The sequence below is a fragment of the Grampus griseus genome (genome assembly GCF_964374135.1).
Source record: "Grampus griseus genome assembly, chromosome: X".
Taxonomy (NCBI): Eukaryota; Metazoa; Chordata; class Mammalia; order Artiodactyla; family Delphinidae; genus Grampus; species Grampus griseus.
In genome coordinates, this window is record NC_138999.1 from 25,587,505 (window position 1) to 25,609,532 (window position 22,028).

A 22,028-nucleotide genomic window follows, 5' to 3' on the forward strand; every position below is an offset into this window, starting at 1 on the left:
TGGCTCCACCTAGTATACACTCATATTTTCTCCCATCCGTTCATTTTTTTTCTCCCAAGGAACATGAGGTTTTGTCTACTTGCTATATATCTCATGAGTGCTATGCTCCACTATTAAGAACTAATGTTAAAACACTCCAGACCGGGGCTTCCCTGGTGGCACAGTGGTTGAGAGTCCGCCTGCCGATGCAGGGGACACGGGTTCATGCACCGGTCCGGGAGGATCCCACATGCCACGGAGTGGCTGGGCCCGTGAGCCATGGCCCTGAGCCTGCGCGTCTGGAGCCTGTGCTCCGCAATGGGAGAGGCCACAACAGTGAGAGGCCCGCATACCGCAAAACAAAACAAAACAAAACAGAACAAAAAAAACATTCCAGACCAAAGAAAGCAGAACTGAAATCCCATTTTGAATCATTGAAGCTCTATGAGTAATTCACATTCCGTTGACTTGCTAGGACAATAGGCAGTTGGTTGTCAAGTCTTATAAGTTAAAAAAAAGTACATGCAGACAGCAAAACAAACCAAAAATCTCCATTGTAAAATGGCGCGTGTTGGTGGGATTGCCACAGAGCGTGTTTTATTGTCAGCTGAATAAATCTGTGAGTATTGTTTTGTGACCAGATTTAGCTGGTAGATTTAAATAGGGTCATAAAGAAATTACCTCTGAGTATAGCACTCATTACAATGCATCATATATGCGTTCTCATCTCATACATTCTTATGTATAACTCCATGCCTTATTGGTCATTTTATTTGTAATATAGTACTTATTATTTGCAGGTACTTCATAAAGGCTCTTGAAACTGACTCGTGGAGTTATATTTTAATTATGTATCTAGGTTGTAAGCTCTGTGAGGGTTAAAAGCTGTGTTTTGTTTACCTTTCTTTGAGTCCTTTACAATCCCAGTACCTTGCTTGCATATCTAAAAATCTTCAAAATGCTTTTGTTGAATTGTGTTTTTGAAGGATGGACCAGTTCTCCTGCTATGGAAACTAATGTAGGAAATATTAATGATTCTTAAATTCGGAACTTAAATGCCTTTTGAACCCTTATCTAAATATCCAGTTCATTATTTTACAAACAATATTTTTTTTTCTTCTCAGGCTACAAAGAATGCTAAATGCTATTGTCCCAAACTTCGATGGATATCATTAGTACAGATGTATTTTCCATCTAATATATCCAGGCATTTAATCTGTTATCCTATTTAATCCTCACACCAAGCCATAGGGGAAAATGTCACATTTTTTATATAAGGAGACTGAGACTCAGAGTTTAAATAACTTCTCCAGCTTGCCAAACCAACCAGGTCTAACTTCTGTCAGAATTTATTAGACCCATGTCTCCCTGAAAAATATGTGTATTATCTTTCTTACCTTACCATAATGCTTCTAAGAAACAAAGCAGAGAAGGCACTACTTAAAATACATTTTGAAAAGTATCTATGATTTTGAAAGAACAGATTTTGTGGTAGGACAACTTTAAGTATCCAAGAAATATTAATTATTCTCAAGAGTATTTGAGGGACTAAACTTAAATTTTAGAGGGATGTCAAAACAAAGATACACTCATCCTAAATATCTCATATTTCTCTTCTCTTTAAGAACATTAGAAAAATTCGAGAATACTGGCCTCATTGCCCTGGTCTCTTGTCACTTTTGCTTTGGAAAATTGGATCCTCTTTTTCACTATTCCATAACCCAAGTGTACATGGCATGGGGAAAAAAGAGAGAGACTTCATCTCTTCATAATTATTTAGGGAACGTTAACATAGGAATTATTCCTATACACAACTTTGTGTATACCGCCTTCCAGATGTTTCTCTAACTAGCAGCTGGTAAGCAAAACAAACGTCCTTTAAATTGTTCCTTCTACTCTGAAGAACGGTTTTGTCGATCGGGACATATTAATAACTCTGTAAAAGATTTTTATTTTAAAATAGAAATAAAGATTTTTAATTTCAAAATAAAAACACTTTTAAAATAACTATGTTATCTTTAATGTTGTCAATGGGATATTCTGAAGAATAAAATGAGAGCTTGAAAATATTTTTGTTGGTGGATTCATAGAAATATTTCAATGCATAGGTAGCCAGAGAAACAGCTCTACTATAATTGTGTATTTTTTTTTGTAGACAAAATGTGATTAGGATTTAAAATCAGCCTGTGCTTCATGTCACTACTGTCAGACTTGCTTTATTTTTTCAACGATTTCAGCTTAGTGAGTGTGTGTGTGTGTGTGTGTGTGTGTGTGAATGAGAGAGAGAGAGAGAAGGAAAGAAAGGGTCCCAAAAGGAAAGATGTTTTCTTGACAATAAAATGTTAGTTGGTCTAGTCATGGTCTAATGCTTATTACTTTGCTTTTTATTGTAACTAATTTGTTTGAGTTCCTTCCAGTCGTACTTTTGCCCATGCAGAAAATGAAGAGGGCTTTGTGTTTGTGTGTTCATTTTGTTTGGTCATTACCATTCCTGCATTTGTTTGCCAGTTCTGTCTTCTGTCAATTCGATTCAACTGATATTTGTTAAACACCATAAAGTGTCAGAAACATTCAAATAATGGATAATTCAGCAAATGTCTTTTCTTTGTGGCAGCACAATTGTTTGCCCTCAAATGACTGGACCTATGTCTTAGCTTTAATGGTCACCCCATTTCACAGTCATGTGTCAAATCTGTAGTCAGCTCTTGTGTTCTCTGACAGTTTCAGTTCACTTTTATCAAAGACAAGTGAATCATACAAGAAACATGCCTCAACAATATCCCTCTAGAGCATAATATCAGAACTTAGAGATGACAGATTGCATAGTACAAGCGCTCTGCTGTAGGTTATAGTCACTTATTTGTATGTTTTTGCTCTCCTAACAGATTGCTCACACCTTGAGGGGAATCATTGCACAGGACTAGTAGTTGCTTGACAGAAGTGGGAGGCAAAGATCTAGCAAGGACTCTAGCTTGAATTTGCTCTTTTACCTTTGGCAAACCAGTTGTGCTTTTTACACCTCGGATCTTTGACCTCTAACACAAGGGAGTTGAATTATAGATTTGTCTGGGTATATTCCCAGGAGTGGGGTTGCTGGGTCATATGGTAACTCTATTTTTAGTTTTCTTAGGAACCTCCATACTGTGTTCCACAGTGGCTATACCAACTTACATGTACAAAACAGAAACAGACTCATAGACAGAGAACAGACCTGTGGTTGCCAAGGGGGAGTGGAGAGGGAGAGGGGTGGACTGGGAGTTTGGGGCTGGTAGATGCAAACTATTACGTTTAGAATGGGTAAACAACAAGGTCCTACTGTAAAGCACAGGAACTATGCTCAATATCCTATAATAAACCATAATGGAATAGAATATAAAAAAAGAGTGTATATATGTTTATAACTGAGTCACTTTGTACATCAGAGACTGGCACAACATTGTAAATCAACTATACTTCAATTAAAAAAAGAAAAAAATGTAAAAAAAAAAGTAAAAAATTAAGTAAATAAAACAAGAGTGTTGAATCAGCCCAGAATTGTTCACTATTGCCATTATTTTTTAACTTCTGATTACTGTAAGATGTAAAGGCAGAAACCAAAGATATTCCAAAGCCACTATCACGATACCTAGCACATTATAGTGTCCAGTATACATCAGTTGAGTTGAATTGGATTTGGGGGGTTAAAATCTTGGACGGAATACTGATGTATAAGTAAAAGCAGAGCTACTTATATCAAGAGAGGGGTAGGCAGTACAACAAGGTATGGAGTCAAGGCCCTCAGTCCACCCCTTATCTGTATCTGCATGTCACCTGCCCAGAGGGGCGCTGTAGAAACCATAGGGCTTTAGGGAACACAATTTAAAAATCAAAGAATTTAATAAGCTTATAATTTTTTTCTGGCTTGAACACTCTGATTCCTCTGTTAACTTGGACTTGTCCCATGAGGATAATATAGAAAGATCTTAAGGATGTAACATTATGCCATGGGGTGGGTGGTGTGTTGGGGTGGAGAACCACACAACCATTTTATATTTCTGAACAAATGTCCTATCTATGGATTTTATTATCTTTCTCTACAGATATTTTCTTTTATTATAAATTAGTGTGAGATGTGTTTGAACAGGGAACATTTTTCTCAGCTGCTTTCTATAACTGTTGAATTGTCTGCTTGTGACTCTATAATCACAAGCTTTTATAAATGGAGTTAATTTACTGAAGAAACAGGTTATTTTGATGCCATATTGCTTTTGAAGTTACCTGAAATCATTTGATAACCAGAGCCTAGGAAATGTGGCTCTTTGACCTATTAATGGTGAACTGCTTTGCCAACATTTAGTGACTAACCTACTTATTTAGCTATTAGGAGAATAAAAATCTGTTAAGATCATTTTAGGCAAGACATACAAGTATTTGAGGTTAATCAGAGTGATGTCAAATCTTTGAGAAGAATTTCAAAGTGATTTATCTCATCTTATTACCCCAACTTTCCTTTCCCCTTCCTTCCCATCCCTGTGTTAAATATTAATGAAGATGAATGAGTAATGCATTCAATTAGTTATGAACAAAACCTACTGATCCTATGTGAGGTTGGTCTTCCAAACAAGGACTCTTAAAACTCATTCCTGTTTTTCGGAGCTGGGATGCATCATCCGTTTGCACTGACTGTGTTTTCTGTTAAGGAGAGATAGAGGTGAGCTTCCGAAGCAGATTGCATTCTTGAATCCTCTGGTGATGAGGATTTGTGGCCACAACTCCGGGCATAGCTGTCTAGATCAGCCTTCTGGTTGTCAACCAAACTGGCGTGTCCTCCTGGCAAGGAAGGAAGCCCGCAAAGCAAAATCATTTAATTTTTCAATCAATTTCAGCAACCCTTAATTGATCATTTCTGTACTTCTCACAGAGTGGAAGTTGCAGTGACAGATTTCACAGGGACCTGGGCATTTCAGTCAGAGAGGGTGAGGAGGGAGTCTTTAATGAAGGATCACTGACTATTTGTCTAAAGTCCAGATAGTCTAGTTAGCTAGGAATGAAGTATGCAATGGGAAACCTATCTTCAAGATGCTTAATAGCCAACTCTTAGATCTGTACACTGATCATTGATAAATTGATAAGTGCACAGAGCAGTAATGTGTAGAAGCTAAAAATCAAAGACAGTATATCATGCAAATTAGCAATAAGTACTATAAAATGTCATGGATAATAGTAATAAGGGGTTCTGACTAAATGAAAAGTATTACTTAAAATATAACTTGGTGACTACTTTTATGCATGTTTGAATATGCTGCTTGTATTTGTAGTAATGTAATGCCACATTGCTGCCTCATTTATAGGAGACGTATGTGAGAAATACTTAATCTAATTACTAAATTATGGGTTTTGAGGCAATGTGATCCAGGGTAGGGAAACTAGGAATGGGATTAAGAAGAAAGAGGCAATATTATGCCCCCCCAAAAAATCATTGAAATGCACGATACAGATATCATGTGTATCTTTAATTAACACAGAGAAAAGGTAGGGTACCCTTTAAAAAGGAAAGCAAGGTGAAAATTGAAAATATTTGGTGAAGTACAATCATACGTTTTTAAGGACTGACCAATCCTGATTCTGTACTGCAACAGTCTCATGTGACTGCCAATTTGGTAGTGTTATATTTCACTCATGTATAATCTAATACCTTTTCAACTCGCCTGAAGGTACTACCTGCAATATGTAAGTCATTACTTGGTAGAATGCTTTGACACACTACTCAGAGAATGAAAACTACTTGGGAAAATAAACTGTGTTCTATCCTTCAGTTTATTCAGCATAACTATAAGTCTGTATTATTATTGTTTTTCAGCCCCTCTGACTGATAAACCACCCAAGCTTCTGTATCCTATGGAAAGTAAACTGACAATTCAGGAGACCCAGCTGGGTGAGTAATTCCTTAATTCTAGTTAATACACTTTTCTCGTTACATTCTGACTATTAATAAGCCTAGATTGTAACCTGGTGTAATACTCTGAGCTAAGCCCATGTTTATTTAAAGGGAGCAAAATTAGAAAATACCAGCAAATATGGTGTATTCCATCCCCATGGTGCGTGCATTAGGACCAAGCTGGACATATGGATGTAAAAACTTATGTGTTAGTTAGATGGTTGTTGAAAAATTAGATGGACTGAAGGGTTTGCTGATGGTATTATTTTGTCATTTTATAAGGCTTGAATTGTTGAGTTATTTAAATTTATTTTACTTATTTATTTATTTTTGGCTGTGTTGGATCTTCGTTGCTGTGCGCGGACTATCTCTCATTGCGGCTAGCGGGGGCTACTCTTCGTTGCAGTGTGCAGGCCTCTCATTGCGGTGGCTTCTGTTGTTGCAGAGCACGGGCTCTAGGTGCGTGGGCTTCAGTAGTTGTGGCATGTGGGCTCAGTAGTTGTGGCTCACGGGCTGTAGAGCGCAGACTCAGTAGTTGTGGCGCACGGGCTTAGTTGCTCCGTGGCATGTGAGATCTTCCCCAACCGGGGCTCGAACCCATGTCCCCTGCATTGGCAGGTGGATTCTTAACCACTGTGCCACCGGGGAAGCACTTGAATTGGTTTTAAAACAGGCAGTGTGGAACTGTTTGACTTATAATACTTATTATAATACCCAATAATATGTTAAAATACAATTTTTTAAAATTGGGGGAAAGGGTAGAGATTCATTAAAGTAAATGACACTGTTACAGTTAAAAATCATTTTTATCCAGCCAAATATAATGGACCCTGTGATAGTTAAGTTATGGATAATATATTCATAAAATGTGAGTGAGTGGCTTTTGGTTAAAGGACTGAAACATAAGAATATGTACAGAATGTTCTGCCTTGGTAAAAATATCTAGTCCACAAATAAGAATTTTAACATATTTATCTTAGAGTTAAGTCTAGAATTTCTTAGTCTGATTTATCTATCTATATTTAGTTATACCAAATTATGGGAAATTTCCCCTCTTGTTTATAAATATATACAGCACATTCGATTATATTTTTTATTTGAAATATGATATGCATGTATGTATATATCATAAACTTTAGCAGAAAATTAGTTGTTTTTAGTGGTTTGATATAAAAGGTTATCAAAAGTATAATTTAAACCATATATTCATGTTTGTTAAGGAATTTTTTCTTACATTAACCATTTGAAAGTAGAAATGCATTTAATGAATAAAACTAAAAAAAATTCATAGTCCATCCCTTATGTTATCAATGTTATTGTCACTGGGGAGAGTTTAAATCAAAATTGTAAATCTGTCTTCAAAATGAAGATTACAGATCTGATAATCTTTACTAATAGCACATCCACAGTTATAGTGCAAAAAGATAAGATGATGGTTTTAGAGACTATAAAATTATTGTAGTCAACAGATTTCCAGCATTGGAAATATTCACTCACTCTGAGGCATGAACATATGTAATTTTTATACAAGTCAGGGTTTTAATGTTTCTTTGATGATAAACCTAAGGCTTTGGATTAATTCCATATACATGCAAGTAGTTTTATAATTGTCATTATTTTGAGATGGGAGACCAGAAGCAGCACTAAAGCCATGCTGTATATGAAACAAACGTATTAAAATTGTATTGTACTCTTTACTCATGCTGTGGTATATTGAGATATATTAGATGTTATTGCTACTTTGAAAAGAAATTTTGAAATATAAATTTTCCTAAGCGGCCATTCTCATACAGACCTTTCAATAACTCCTAGGAAGATATATTTCTAAGAAGTTATGCAAAACTATAAATATCTTGGACCAAGAGGGAGTGGTTTATTGTCCCAGTTATCTGTAATGAGCATAGCCAAAATGATATTAATTGTATCTCTTTACTTGAAAAAATGATTCAAAGAATTTTACAATAGATGGTTGCCCATTGGGTTTCCTTATATTGTCCCTGAATTTGGAATAAATCAAATTGTTCTGTCTTCTAAAATGTTTTACAAAATGGAATAAATAATTTGTAAAGCTTTCCTTTTTTCAAAAATTACTTTTTCTTGAACAAAAATTATAAAAACAAATCAAATTGAAAATATGAACATTTCTTATGCAAATTGGAAGGTTTGGCTGTATATTTGTTTGAAGAAAGATGGGCATGTCTTGATAACAATCAAAATGCTCCAGAAAATACTCTAATTAACTCCTTTATTGTCACTGCCGAAAGGAACACCTTTTAAACACCAAGTAAACCATAGACATCAACCTGGGACTTGTATTGTTTTAAACAACTTTCGTTTTATTTTCTAACTCCACTTCTCAGTGTGATACATCATTTACTAGTTTGAGAAATTTAACCTTAATCCATGAATTTTTGAGCAACAGTTGATTTGAAATAACTACCTTTTAGTGTTGCTACTTTAATAGTATTGGGGTAGGTGAACAGCTGATCACAAAGGATAAGTGAAAATAGGAAATAATGTTAAGGACCAAAAAAAAGGAAAGACTCGAGATGCCTAAAATATGTTTGTTTTCTACAATATGTACTTTGATTTTTCACCTCCTTTGGGATTTAATTTTTGCCCTTTCCAGATTTGAAAAAGCTATTAATTTCAACAGGCTCAAAATGTGTTGTCAAATCCTAAGGAAGGGAACTGAGTGAAGAGTCATGGGCGGGGGAGTAAGGAGGGTGGCCAGGACCAGTGATAGGGAACCTGTAAGTGGTGCCTACTCTCATGAGATGGTGAAAATCTCCAACAGAGTTTCATTGATCAAGAGCTTGGGGGTCTGACTCAACCTTGTCCTAAATTGAGGGTTAACCTCAGAGGTTAATAAAACTACTATGTGAGTTAATTATAAGAACAATCATTAGAAATTACACAAAGCTGAGTTAATACATGGCTGGTGACCTAACATGAACATCTTGGCTAAGTTAAACACATATCCATTCACCTGTCCTTGGTAACTAAATCCATCAAATCTCCAGTTTGTGTATGAATATATAAAACATATTAATAATGAATTAGATAAAATCATGAAATGCATAGATTTGTTTTCATCTCCAAATTCTCCTTTCTCTGCCATTTGCTAGCCATGCCTACCTTTCCCTTTCCACATCCCTTTGTGTCTTCCTTTTCTTACAATTCTTTCATCTTCTCAAAACTGGAAAGATTCTGATAGTGATAATTTAAACTGTTTCAGTATAGAAAGCAAAAGGCACCAAAAATCAAAGTACTTAGGAAAAAAATAGTATAATAGTAACTAAATTCATATTAACCATGTAAATTGGTGGTTTTGAATTTCAGTCAATATGGGGTTATAGCCTAGTATTTTCATTTTAAGTGGCATCTATATGTTATTTCTAAATGTGAAAAAAAACCAAAAACAACTCTGTCCCTTTTAAATAACTTTCAGGCATCAGCGAATATGTGGACAGAACTTTCTTGGGCAAAAGGCCCAGAAATCACACTGTGCAATTCTGAAGGTCAATCCAGGGGGTGAGCCTGACTTAGTCTTTTCAGGTGGTTGTAGTCAAGGGAATCAAAAGACAGACACCAGTGTCTTGCTGAACTTGAGCCCTGAGGATGTCAATCAGATATATGGCCTTCTTATGGCTAGGAGCCCATTTTCAGAAACTTCTAGTACAGAGGATGTTATATTCATCATTACCAGACTTTCAAAGAGTAGAAATTCATTCCACCCTTGTCCTAGTAAGACACATTATACTTTACAACGTAGAATTTACTGAAAATTATCATTAATTACTCATTTAGATATGGGTATTTCTTTATTTAAATTTTGCTTTTTGCTTTAAAAATAATTTTATAGGTTAGTTTTACAGGTTAATTACAGGTAGACCTTTGGGGGAAATACAGAAAAGAATCTTGTTTCTTATACTTTATGTTGTAGAAACATTCTGCTCCTATTAAATATTCTGAGAAAATACTCCTTTAATGGCTGCATGACATCCATGTGAATGTCCTATAATTTCACGTATATTGCTGGAAATTTGGATTTTTCCAAATTTCATTATCATAAATAATGATGCAGTTGTCTTTAATCATACATTTTCTCTTGACCTATTTCAACAGGACAGATTGCTAAAAGGAAATGGGTAAAAGGAAATAATTTCATCAAAGTTTCTTGCTACATAGTTTCAGAATTCTTATCAGAGTAATACAGACTCTCACTAGAAGTATGTAGTGAGTTTAATAACTTTTAATTTTTTTGATACAATGCATAAAATGATACATCTTTGTAACATAGAGCTCTTGAAGGAAAACTCACTTTCCTCGGGTATCAGAATCACTTCTTCCTTCCCCCCTTAGCTCCTTCTCTTCATTCATTGAATATGAGTGTGGCCTCTCTTTTTCAGGATTATCCTCATTTGGAGGGTTTCGAATAAATCTAATCCATATTGTTGAAGAAATATAGAAACCTAATCAAATGTCTGCAGTCTCTATCCATTTTTTTTCTCTTGCTTATCCTAATGCTCAACTGAAAACTTCCTCTAGAGCCTGCGTTTCTTAATATAAGTACACAGGAATTTTGTGATGTGCTCTGGGCATAGGGAATGTCAATAAATACTAATTGACAATAAGGTATACATGCCACAAAGGACACACATCTCCAAATTTTCTGTAAGAAAAAAGTAATGAGACTGAACTGAATAAGCTGCTCAACAGTGCTTTTGTTTTTCTTTAATATCCACTTTCTTTTGTTAAGTTTGTTAAAAAGAAAACACATGTATCTGAGTTACAAGGATTCACCAGATGTTAACATCTCAGGGAAAGTGGTTGATGACAGTATTGAAACCTCAAATTTTTAAACATCTGTCCTCGTAAAGGACACACTACACATGTAACTTTATCCAACTTAATTACAGGCTAATTAAAATGTCACACTAGAACTTAACTAACACATCTTGCCCTGTTACACCATATTATAGTTTGCAGAATTTTAAGTTTCAAGCAGACTGAAGGAAAAATGTCTATATAATAGATCCTGATTGATAATTTAATAGGAAAACTTTTTGCCATGAAAATTTTATGTTTAATTTACTGTGTTGCTAAAGTAATTAGTTATGGAAATATATTCTACTTCAATCCTTTATATGTTCTGGAACTGTATATATGCATACATATATACATATAGTGCATGGAATGTGTTGTATTACAAATATACTAGTTGAGTTTTTAATCCAAGGAAAGTATATAGGGAATTATTTTATGGAGTGAAAAATAGCCCTCTAACATTTACTATCTAGTTCTGTATTTTCATAGCTGTTATTTTCTTGAAACAGAACACATCCTTTCTGAATAGTTACTTAATTAGGAGGCCTGTTTGTTTCCTTTCTGGAGTAGGGAAGTACTTTATGTCAGTATCCTAGAAACAAAACAATTCAGGTGTTGAATTTGATACCTAATTCTGAAAATGACATACAATATTGATGATGCTAAAGAATACTTTGTTGCTGAGTTATGCAAGTGATGCAAATATGACCTTCCTTCCCAGAGATAAGGAAGTCAGGATTGACTGTTTGGGTTTTTCCAGCCACAATTGCTCTTCTGGTTGTCATCAGCAAATGTAATGCTGTTGACTTTGGTTTTACTGCTCCATGTGGAAGATACAAAACATATTTTCACTGACAAACTCATATGAAAAACCATAAAACTTCTCTTTCACTCTGGATAAAAACATTTGTATCCAAGTCTTGATTTTAGATGACAAATGATGTACTCGTTGCCCACTTAAGAAAGACATGCAGATCAGCATAGTTCTACTGCCCAAAATAAAGCTTGCTAGACATAAATTAGAGCTTCTGGGCAAATAGACATCATAATTAAAGCATGTAAAGGCAAATACAGACTGGTGTTATAATTATTTAAACTGATGACATTCAGGTGTACTCAGTCCAAATTTATTGTGCCAGGATGAATGAAAGTAATAACTCTTGACAGCTGTTGTATTTTACTTTTGAAACCAAAAACACCTTAAGAATTGTGATTCTAACCTGAAGAGGAATATTTTGATATTAGTATTTATTTAACATTTCATATCCTTAAACAAAAGATGAATCAAGTAATGAAAGCTAGTATTCATATTCTTAGATCATTATATGGCCTAGCTTATATGATATGAATCTCACAGATTCTCAAAATCAGTCTTTCCTTATGCTAGAGAGGAAGATTAGGTTGGGGGAAAATGCAGCTTTGCATGTTTGCTTTAAAAATTACTAGGTAAAAACTCACAGATATAGAGAACAAACTAGTGGTTACCAGTGTGGGGAGTGGGGGGAGGGGCAATATAGGGAAGGGAGAGTGGGAGGTGCTGCAAACTGTTGGGTGTAAGACAGGCTCAAGGGTGTATTGTACAACACGGGGACTATATAGCCAACGTTTTGGAATAACTGTAAGTGGAAAGTACCGTTTAAAAATTGTATAAAAATTTTCTTAAAAAAGGTAAAGAATGGCTAAGTAGCAATGATGAGAACAAACATACACTATTTTTTTAAATAACTTTTACTATTTTTAATGTTAAGTAGCTTATTGCAATTACCCCTCAATCCAGAAAAAAAATCAAAACAAATATTAAAAAAATTGCTAGCTAAGCAGAAGTCAGACTTCCTTTTTAAGTGTTACATGCTCGAGGCCTAGTGCTAGGACAGGCTTGAAACCCAAAGAAAGATGGCGATGAAGGTTACAGCGGCTCCTATGGGCCATTGATTTCTGAACGTTTGGAAGCCAGCTGAAGCACTTGTATTTAAAAACTAGAATAGAGAAAATGTGAGTCTGCTGGTTCTTACTTTGGAAAAGGGCCAAAAGAGAGAAAAGAAAGGAAGAAAGAAAAAGTGCAAGAAAGAGTGTTGTCACAAAACCAGAGTCTTTTGAAATTCCCAACTCCTGGTGTAGTTCTGGTCTAGTTTGTTGGACACTAACATGAATCATGCAGATTGCTCTTTTGCTACAGCACTGAGAGTACAGTTTTGTTTGTCTGTGGCCAACTAAGAAACTAGATATGTAACTCTTCACAATTCTAGATTTAGAAACCTTACGAAGTGGAGGGACTTTGATAGTTATCAAGTCAAATTCTTCTCTTTAAACTGATGAGAAAACACAGATCAAAAATGGCTACATGTTTTTATATCACAAAATTTTCAAAAACAAACATCATCAACATCATCATTTTTCTTCTTCATTATTATTATGATTATTATTATTTTACTATTTTGGTTACTTACAATAAAGAGGCAGCATATAGCAGAGGTTCCAAATTCAGGTCATTCTGTCAGACAGACCTAGGTGACAATCCAGCTCTACCACTTAGCTCTGCTGTAACAGCCCTCATTTTCCTAGTCAATAAAAAAGACACCATGATAATACGTAGCTCTGTAGAGTTAGTATGGGTATTTAATGAGATAATGCATGTAAAGATTAGTACATTCCCTGTATATATTAGGTAGTCAATATGTGCTTGCTGCTGTTAGTTGAGATATTTCAATGCTACACATATATGTATATATGGTGTAGGTATAAATATATAGAGATATATAGAGAGGGAGAGAAAGAGGAGAGAGATAATGCTGTATATACAAGATTTCTGAGCTACATTTTGAATGTCAATGATTGTTTGATCATGTTTATGTTCTTATTAGAATGTAAGTCTGCTATTGTACAGGATGGATAATATTTTAGACAATTTCCATCTTCCATCTAAGAACAAAATATGAATACTAAATTTTTCTACTTAAATGAGACTTTATCTTAAAGAAATTATTGATTTTAGATTACTTAATTGTTCAACAAATCTATCCAAATGCATACAGTAAGTACTTAGTCATAGCAGAAGAAAATGATACCCATCCTTTAAAAAATGACCATGTAATGGACACTATGCCGCACGAATTTGTTAATAACCATCAAGAAGAAAGACTGAAAAAATTACTTTTTCAACTAAAGAACTTCAGATATAGTATTTCTTAAGACAAGGTACATGAGAATAATTTTACAAAGCAAAGCATCAAACCATTATGCCTGTCAAGTTCCTCCAGAAGGTTTTGGCAATAGCCTTATTCATTTTATAGAAAAATACTGCTTTTCCTCTGACAAGTACTATTATCTTGAAAGTACAGAGCTTGAAAATACAAAGCTTTCTGAGCTGTTCTTAATGATTGAAGTTTACTGCATAGAAAAATGCAGTGAGTATCCTATGTTAACAAGAACTTCTGAATTTGCAAAGTAAATGCCAATTTATCAGAAATAAACCTATCAAAGGACATAATGGTGTAGAATATTAAAAGAGGTTTCAGAATAAGAATATGTACCACATGACTGATGTTCATTAAAATAGAAACTATAAAAAGACCCACATCATTTAAAATTTGAATATAAAGAGAGATGTTCATCCATAAATTTCCTCTTGAATTTTGGCTAAATAACTGAGCATTCCTAAATTATATGCAGACTCTTCATGAAAAATAACTCATGCTTGAATATGATTATAAAAATAGGATACCAGTATTTTATGGTCTAACGTTAACACACTTAGCATTCCAGTCATACTTTACCAACTTAGTATGTTCCTACAGATTTGTGGGTAAATTGAATCATCATAATTTCAGAGAAGTGTTCCCTTCATTTTTGATTGATCTTTAATTGGTAGTGGCTTAACATGTCAGTTTTAAGAGGCTCTGACCCCCAGTTCTTTTAAGCAGCTAATGATCAGTGAAAGATTTATATGCACAAGGGAAGTACTCTATTTAAAGAAACTCTGTGGTGAGTAATTTTATATAAGAATCTTTTTTGTAATTGAATAATCACCCCTATAACTCTTCTCTGTGTTAGTGAAGATTTTTACATTTTCATAAGATGTGGTTCATTGATATAAAACTGGCAAGTGGTATTTCTAACTAACCCAGATAAAGGATCATCCACCTATCACTGCAATATGGCTTCCTCTTTATCAGTGGAAACTGGTGTCCCCATTGTGACTTTTTGCCTCCTCTGAGGAAATATTAAATTTAATTCACCAGCCTCAGATCAACAGAAATTCATTTTAATTTAATTCTCAAAAATTGATGTGGTAGGGTAGATTCTTTGAGTAACCAGACTATCTCATGTTCATTTATGACTAAACAGTTTATTTTCATAAGAGGTACATTTTGAAGGCCATCGTACAATCTTATCTGCCTTGATTTTATTGAAATGTATCCAATAGAATGACTGTCCGTGGTGTCATTTGTTTTTCCATAGCTATAACTGTTGTTATTTCCAATTTTAAAGAGAGCATTTTGTATTTTGATTCTTCTGGAATTTATATGGACCTTTTCATTACATCATTTTGTTGATTACTTCCTTTTTTCTTAATGTATTCCTATGCATTTAATAATGTTTAACTTTTTAATATGAAAGCATATACAATGAAATTTGATCTGTTACTTCATGAATGCTTAAACGTTCACATTTTAAGATATGCCTAAATGTATGCTCCAAAACATGCCAGATAAGGGACTTCTCTGCTGGTGCAGTGGTTAAGAATCAGCCTGCCAATGCAGGGGACACGGGTTCAAGCCCTGGTCCGGGAAGATCCCACATGCCTCAGAGCAACTAAGCCCGTGTGCCATAACTACTGAGCCTGCATGCTGCAACTACTGAGCCCACGTGCAGCAACTACTGAAGCCCACGGCGCCTAGAGCCTGTGCTCTGCAACAAGAAAAGCCACGGCAATGAGAAGCCCATGCACCGCGACAAAGAGTAGCCCCCACTCACCGCAACTAGGGAAAACCCACGCGCAGCAACAAAGACCCAAAGCAGCTAAAAATTAATTAATTGATTATTATTATTATTTTTTTAAAACATGCCAGATAAGCCCAATGCATACAGCATCCAGAAGGTTTTAAAACCTGCGCCTCACAGCAAACTCTCAAGAAGAGGCCTCCTTTGCAATTCACCACACACAAGCCCAATGTTACTTTCTCAGAGACACTAAGGATTTTTTAAAATTTTGTAGTTAAGATATGTAAATTTTAATTATAGCATATATTATCCAATTGAATAATTAAGAAAAATAAAAGTAAAAAGCTTGATAAAGAGTTTTTAATTTTCCAGTGGTCTGAAGATATCTCCCACTTCCACTTCTGGTCCACAGTGAGCATGAGAGAAAGATTTCAAGTTGCTGAGGCATCCAGGAAAGTCAGTACTTCCCTCTCCCCTCCCACTACCCCGCAAACTTACAGGCAGGCTACAGGCTTTCTCACTCTTGGAGAATTTTTGTTTCCAGTTTAATAAAAGCAGGATACTTACCTCAGACTTGCCTGACAAAGAATTGTGTTTATAGAAACTTGGCACCTCTTTGAGTAGGAAGAGAGCAAAGGAAAGTGCATTGCTTTTCTGGAAAAATTAAATTAAATTCATCCTGTCACATCAAGCTATCCTTAGAGATAGGATACTTACAACATGACTTGTTCTAGGAAACATTTGCAAGGCATTTTCATATGTTGTCTCATTTCGTCTTTTCAACAGTCTGTGATGTTTGTATTGTGCTTCCATTTTACAGATTGTGACCGAAGCTTACGTGCTATATACTTCTTGAAACATTTCTATACACTAGCGTATTGATTATTGTTTCTTTCTTCACTCCTTTGTTAAATTCTAATTGTAAATAAATGCTCTCTTAAATCCATGACCCTTCTGCAATATTTAGAATGATCTCATCTTATCCTTATGGACTACAATATTTAGAATGGTCTCATCCTATAGACTGCTTCATTTTATTTTATCCCACTGTTAACAGATTCTGTGTCTCATCAAATAGCACATCTAGTAATAATGCAATTGAATATGAACTTGTCCTTGAAATGTTTCTCAGGGTTTTTTTTTTCCCTATTCATTTGCATGTCTCCTCGATCTGCTTCAGTTCATCTTTGCCTCCTATTTTCTCATTCCCATTTTTTTGTACTTCTGCTCTCTCAAGTACATTTTAACAGACACTTTTCTTCCTCTACTGATCTTCAAGCATGAAATTTCTTTTCAAGGCACTTAAGAAAATGGGAGTACTTAGAACATTCATGAACAGAATGTCCCGTGAGCTGTAAAAGTTAATGTGAAAAAAGCAGAAGAGTCAGTTAGTTCATCAGTTTTTACTCTTTAAAAACAGCAAGTTATAGTCCTTTCTTAAACAGCAAGCAGAAAGCAAGTGTTCTCATTTCACTTCTTAAAATAGACAAAGTAAAACTAATAATTGACTTGTCAGTTTACTGTGACTATTAATTCCCTGTGCCCAGAGTTGGTTTTTGTAAATTTAGGATTCACATTTTCTTTCCGAATATAATTATCTGACTCTACATAGATAAGTAATTTAAAGACTACTGATTGTTTGAGCATTTAAAGTTAAAAACTATGTAGACATTGGTAAATTATCCGTTTAGAAAACCTGTAACAATTGGATTAAAATTAATGTTAACCCAGAAGTTAAATTGGACTTATGATATTTTTATGACATTTACAGTGCATCTTGCACATGGCTTGTAAATATACGTTAACTTTAAAGAACTTGGTAAGATTTTTATAGAAATGGAGATTCTTTTATAATGTAAATGCATGCTGCATTAACATAACAAAGTAATTTGCAATTTCTCCTATGGGCTGACATTTACTAGGTCAAGGCCCCACAAACAATGGTATCAAAAAACCTCCACCAATTGTAAAAATGCTTTTATGAATGAAAGTAGCATAGTAACTAAGTTAACACTCTGTTTTAAACTTCAGTGACTAAAAGGACCTAAGCATTAATTTATTTTATTTTCACAACAGCAGAATATTGAAAACAAGATGGAAGTTGTCTTTATTCTAGCGTATGAGAACAGTTTCTCAATGGGGAAATAAGACTAAGATTCTCAAAGGTTGTTGAAATAATGATAAATTCTCTTAAATGCAGATGAGCATTTTATGTTCAGTTTAGTAATTTGGAACACATGTATTTTAATTATTTTAATATTATAGGTTAACATTTTCACTTTTAATTTACATTTCTTCCTCTAAATAAAGAGGTCCTTGGCATCATGGTACACTGACACAAACCAATGGGCCTGTCTTGCCCCTGACTAATTAAGTGAGAATCTCAGTGACCTGAAGATCTTCATCGCCAGATGAACTGTCTATAGCAATGATTTTTAATGCGGAATGAATGACATAAATACCTGTAGAGCTTTTACAAAACACATGCGCCTGGTTTTCTAGCTCTCCTGCCTCCCCTGTACTTGAAAATTTAACTTATTAGATCTGAAATGGAGGCTGAGAATCACTGTTCTCTGTCCTGTTGGGACTTTTAAGTTCTGCAAACAGAAAATTCTTATAATTATGTCTCTATATCTATATATGTCTATGTCTATACCTATCTATATCTATATCTCTTCTGACCTGGTGGATATGATGTTTTCGTAGTCATAATCAGGATTTCTGTACTTTCTGGAGCTCTTTGCAATGCGTATGAGGAAGCTAACAGACACAAACATATCTGGGTTATCTCATCAGTCAGGTTGTTATTGTCAAGAAAGAGAGACTCTCTAACTCAGGCACAGAAGGTACAAATGAGATCTGGATGTCCTTCCAAGTGGAAGCTATGTATGATACTGAGGACTGAAGGTGGGGATGAAGTAGAGAAAGGGAACTTCTCAAAGCCTAGTAGAAATTCAGCAACAATTTGCGTCACTTAACCTTTCTGAAAACTTATCTTAGTATCTTTATTAGTTTCCTGTGGCTGCTGTAACTAAGTACCGCAAACTTGGTGGCTTAAAACAAGAGAAATTTCTTCTGTCAACAGTTGTGGAGGCCAGAAGCTTGAAATCAAGGACTGCACTACCTCTGGAGGCTCTAGGGGAGAATCTTTGCCTCACGTAATGAATGTCGGGAGGCTGTCAGCCTCCTTGACTTGTGGTCCCATCACTCCAATCTCTGCCTTTGTGGTCACCATTGCCCTCATCCTCTTCTGTGTGTGTTTGTGTGTATGTGTGTTTTGTCTTCTGACTGTCTCAAATCTCACTCTGCCTTTCTTTTATTAGACACTTGGCATAAGAGTTAGGGCGCACATGGAAAATCAAGAGAGATCTCATCTCAAGAGCCTTACTTTAATTACATCTGTGAAAAATCTCTTTTTCCAAATACAGGCACACCTTGGAAATATTGCAGGTTCAGTTCCAGACCACTGCAATAAAGTAAATACTGTCATAAAGTGAGTCACATGAATTTTTTGGTTTCCCAATGTATATAAAAGTTATATTTACACTATACTGTAAGTGTGCAATAAAAAAACAATGTACATACCTTAATTAAAAATACTTTATTGCTAAAAAATGCTAACCTTCAGGAAGTGGCATCAAAGATAGCCATAAGAAATGTAATAAAAAAGTTTGAAATATTGTGAGAATTACCATGTGACACAGAGACACGAAGTGAGCAAATGCTATGGCAAAAAATGATGCAAATAGAGTACCGATGCAGGGTTGCCACAAATCTTCAATTTGTAAAACAAACAAAAACAACCCACCATAACTTCAAAGCACAATAAAGTGAAGTACAATAAAATAAGATATACCGGTAAGGTGATATTCACAGCTACCAGAGATTAGGACACAGACATATCTTTTGGGGGCCAGCATTCACACCAGTATGGTATATATCACATGTTCTACTACATTCACAAAAAGTGTGATATTGAGTAAAAGTTCACAAGATGAATTAACAGTGAAGTGTCGACAAGAGCCCTCATTCAATGATTATCAGGGCCTGCTCCTCTGTGTGTGCCCACAGGGTGCATGTGTGTGAGTGCACGTACATGTGTGTTATGTCTTGTGGTGTTTCTTTTTCACCTGAAGAATTCTTTGTAGAGGTAGCCCTTGAGGTTAAATTGGGAAAGACACCATTACGAGATGTCCAAAGCACAAGAGTTTTAAAGTGCCCAATACACAAAGCAAAGGGAACCCTTTCCCAAGAAGAAAAAACATGATCGTCCCGTAGTTCTGAGAGAGCAAAGAAAGTTTGACTGTGAATTAGGCGATATTCAGTTGTCCTTTTACATTTGGCAAGAGTTGATTCACCTGTATTAATTAGAAACGGATGACTGCCGATAAGTGGATTGGTGATTATGTCTACTCATGGAGAGTCGGATATTGTTTCCAAACAAAGTGTTCACAAATAAAATGTTAGGAGTAATATGTCCCTCTCCATTAGTAGACATCCTGGTATCTAGCCGTAACAATTATAGGCATAACTTCTTAAAACTACGGAGATAGTCATTTACCTTGTACAGCATTCTAAGACTTATGATTCATGAGCAGAGTTGTAATATTAAAAGTTTTCAAGGTACTAATAAGAAATCATTCGTTTAATCAAGCACTTGTTGAATACTTGTCATATGACCAGCATAGTATTAGGCAATGCAGTAAGTAAAACTAAGAACGTACTGTGTGAATTTAAAGAAGAGCTGTTTTCAAAAGCAGGATCAAGTAAGGCCTCATTGTGAAAACATTAGATGAGCTATACCTTAGTTTAGAAGTAAGATTTCAGCAGACAGATATGAAGTAGAAAGGCACTGCTGAACAACCAGTGTTAGGAGAGGCAGAGAAATGAGGAAACATATGTTGACTTTACAAGCTGGGCAATATTACAGCCAACTGAAGCAGTTGAGCCAGCTGACCTGATGAAAAAGAGTAGTGCCAGAAAAATTATGAATTTAGATACATTTTCACTAAAGTGAAACCTTCACGTCACTGAAGCCTTAAAATTTTTTAAAAAGAGGAAAGGAGGAGAGCCCAGTTGGTAAGTTAGTCTCAGACCATAGAATGAGTAAGAGAAAAAAGAAGCCAGTAGCCAGAGAACCAATTGGGAAACTAATTGCCTAGGTGAAAAGTAATATTAGCCTCTGAAAAAGGTCAGATTTCAGGGGGATCAGAGAGAATCGGAGGTATAAATCTTGTTAATGTATCAACTAATAGGAAGTAAAGTTGACAGACCGAGGAATTAAAAAGAAAAGATATTAATTATGGCTGACTGAAAAGGTATTAATTATGGCTGGCTGGGAGGAAGCTAATGCCAATAACAACAAGAATGTCAAAAATAGGAGGAGTATTTGAGGGGAATATGTTGACTCAAACTGTGGTTATAGGAGTGGTACGTTTTTGGCAAGGCTTTCCCAAAACTGGAAATGTGGACATAGCTTGAGTAAGGTGTCTGAGCTGGACAAGCATTTGGGAGATCCTCCTAGAGAGAGAGTCAGACAATTATCGGCCTGAGAGATTACTTATTTTTCTCACCCTGTTTCAAATTATTATTGTAATATGTAAGTATACTAATTTCTGAATGTCTTATTTTCCTCTTGAGCATGGGATATGTGTTTTATTTATCTCTGAGTAACCAATGGGGGAATTTTGTTCAATAAGTTCTTGTTGAATGACTGAAGGTTAGTTGCAGTGTTTTTGAGAGTATCTTTGTTTTTCCAAGTAAAATGGAAATTGTTTCATATTTACTATTGTGTCCTTTAAAAAGCATTTTTAGGAGTTTTGCTACAATCGTATTATCATATCATTGTCTAATCTTTCATGTTTCCAAGTATTTTAACTTACTTTAATTATTTCACAGCCTAATTATAAGATATAACTAACTGATTATTTTCGCAATTGAATTGTATCCATTCAAAATCACTCATCCCCGAATACTAATTATCAGATTATTATCCCAATAGAGATACCATAAATTATGCCTTTTCTTTTTGCTACTGCTTAATTTTCTTCTTCTGTCCAGGAAAGAAAGGTACTATATATACATATTATTACAATATTTAGTAACTGAATAATTTAGGCAACATTTTAAATAACTGGGGATATGGTAGGAGGTTTTTAAAAGATAATTGACTCAATTTTTTCCAACAATTTCTTTAAAATATACAGACAGACACATATTTGAATGTTATTGATTTGGAACTGTGTCTATTTACATTTGAATTCCTGTGACCTGCTTACCAATTTTAGGTTTCATATTGTTTTATTCTTCCTTAGTCTATCTTTCCATGCTATATTGATTTCTGAGTGTTCAGGGAACTTCC

The 22,028-nt window shown here is 35.0% G+C and overlaps 1 protein-coding gene across 1 annotated transcript in view; it reads left to right on the forward strand.

Annotated features, from left to right (window-relative positions):
• IL1RAPL1 (interleukin 1 receptor accessory protein like 1) overlaps positions 1–22,028 on the forward strand; it is a gene marked incomplete at both ends in the record, with an annotated part of 1,136,662 nt that overhangs the window by 837,178 nt on the left and 277,456 nt on the right. The window contains one exon of the mRNA XM_082681170.1: positions 5,819–5,893. Coding sequence (XP_082537296.1) covers positions 5,819–5,893 — 75 coding nt within the window. The remainder of the gene's footprint in view (positions 1–5,818; positions 5,894–22,028) is intronic.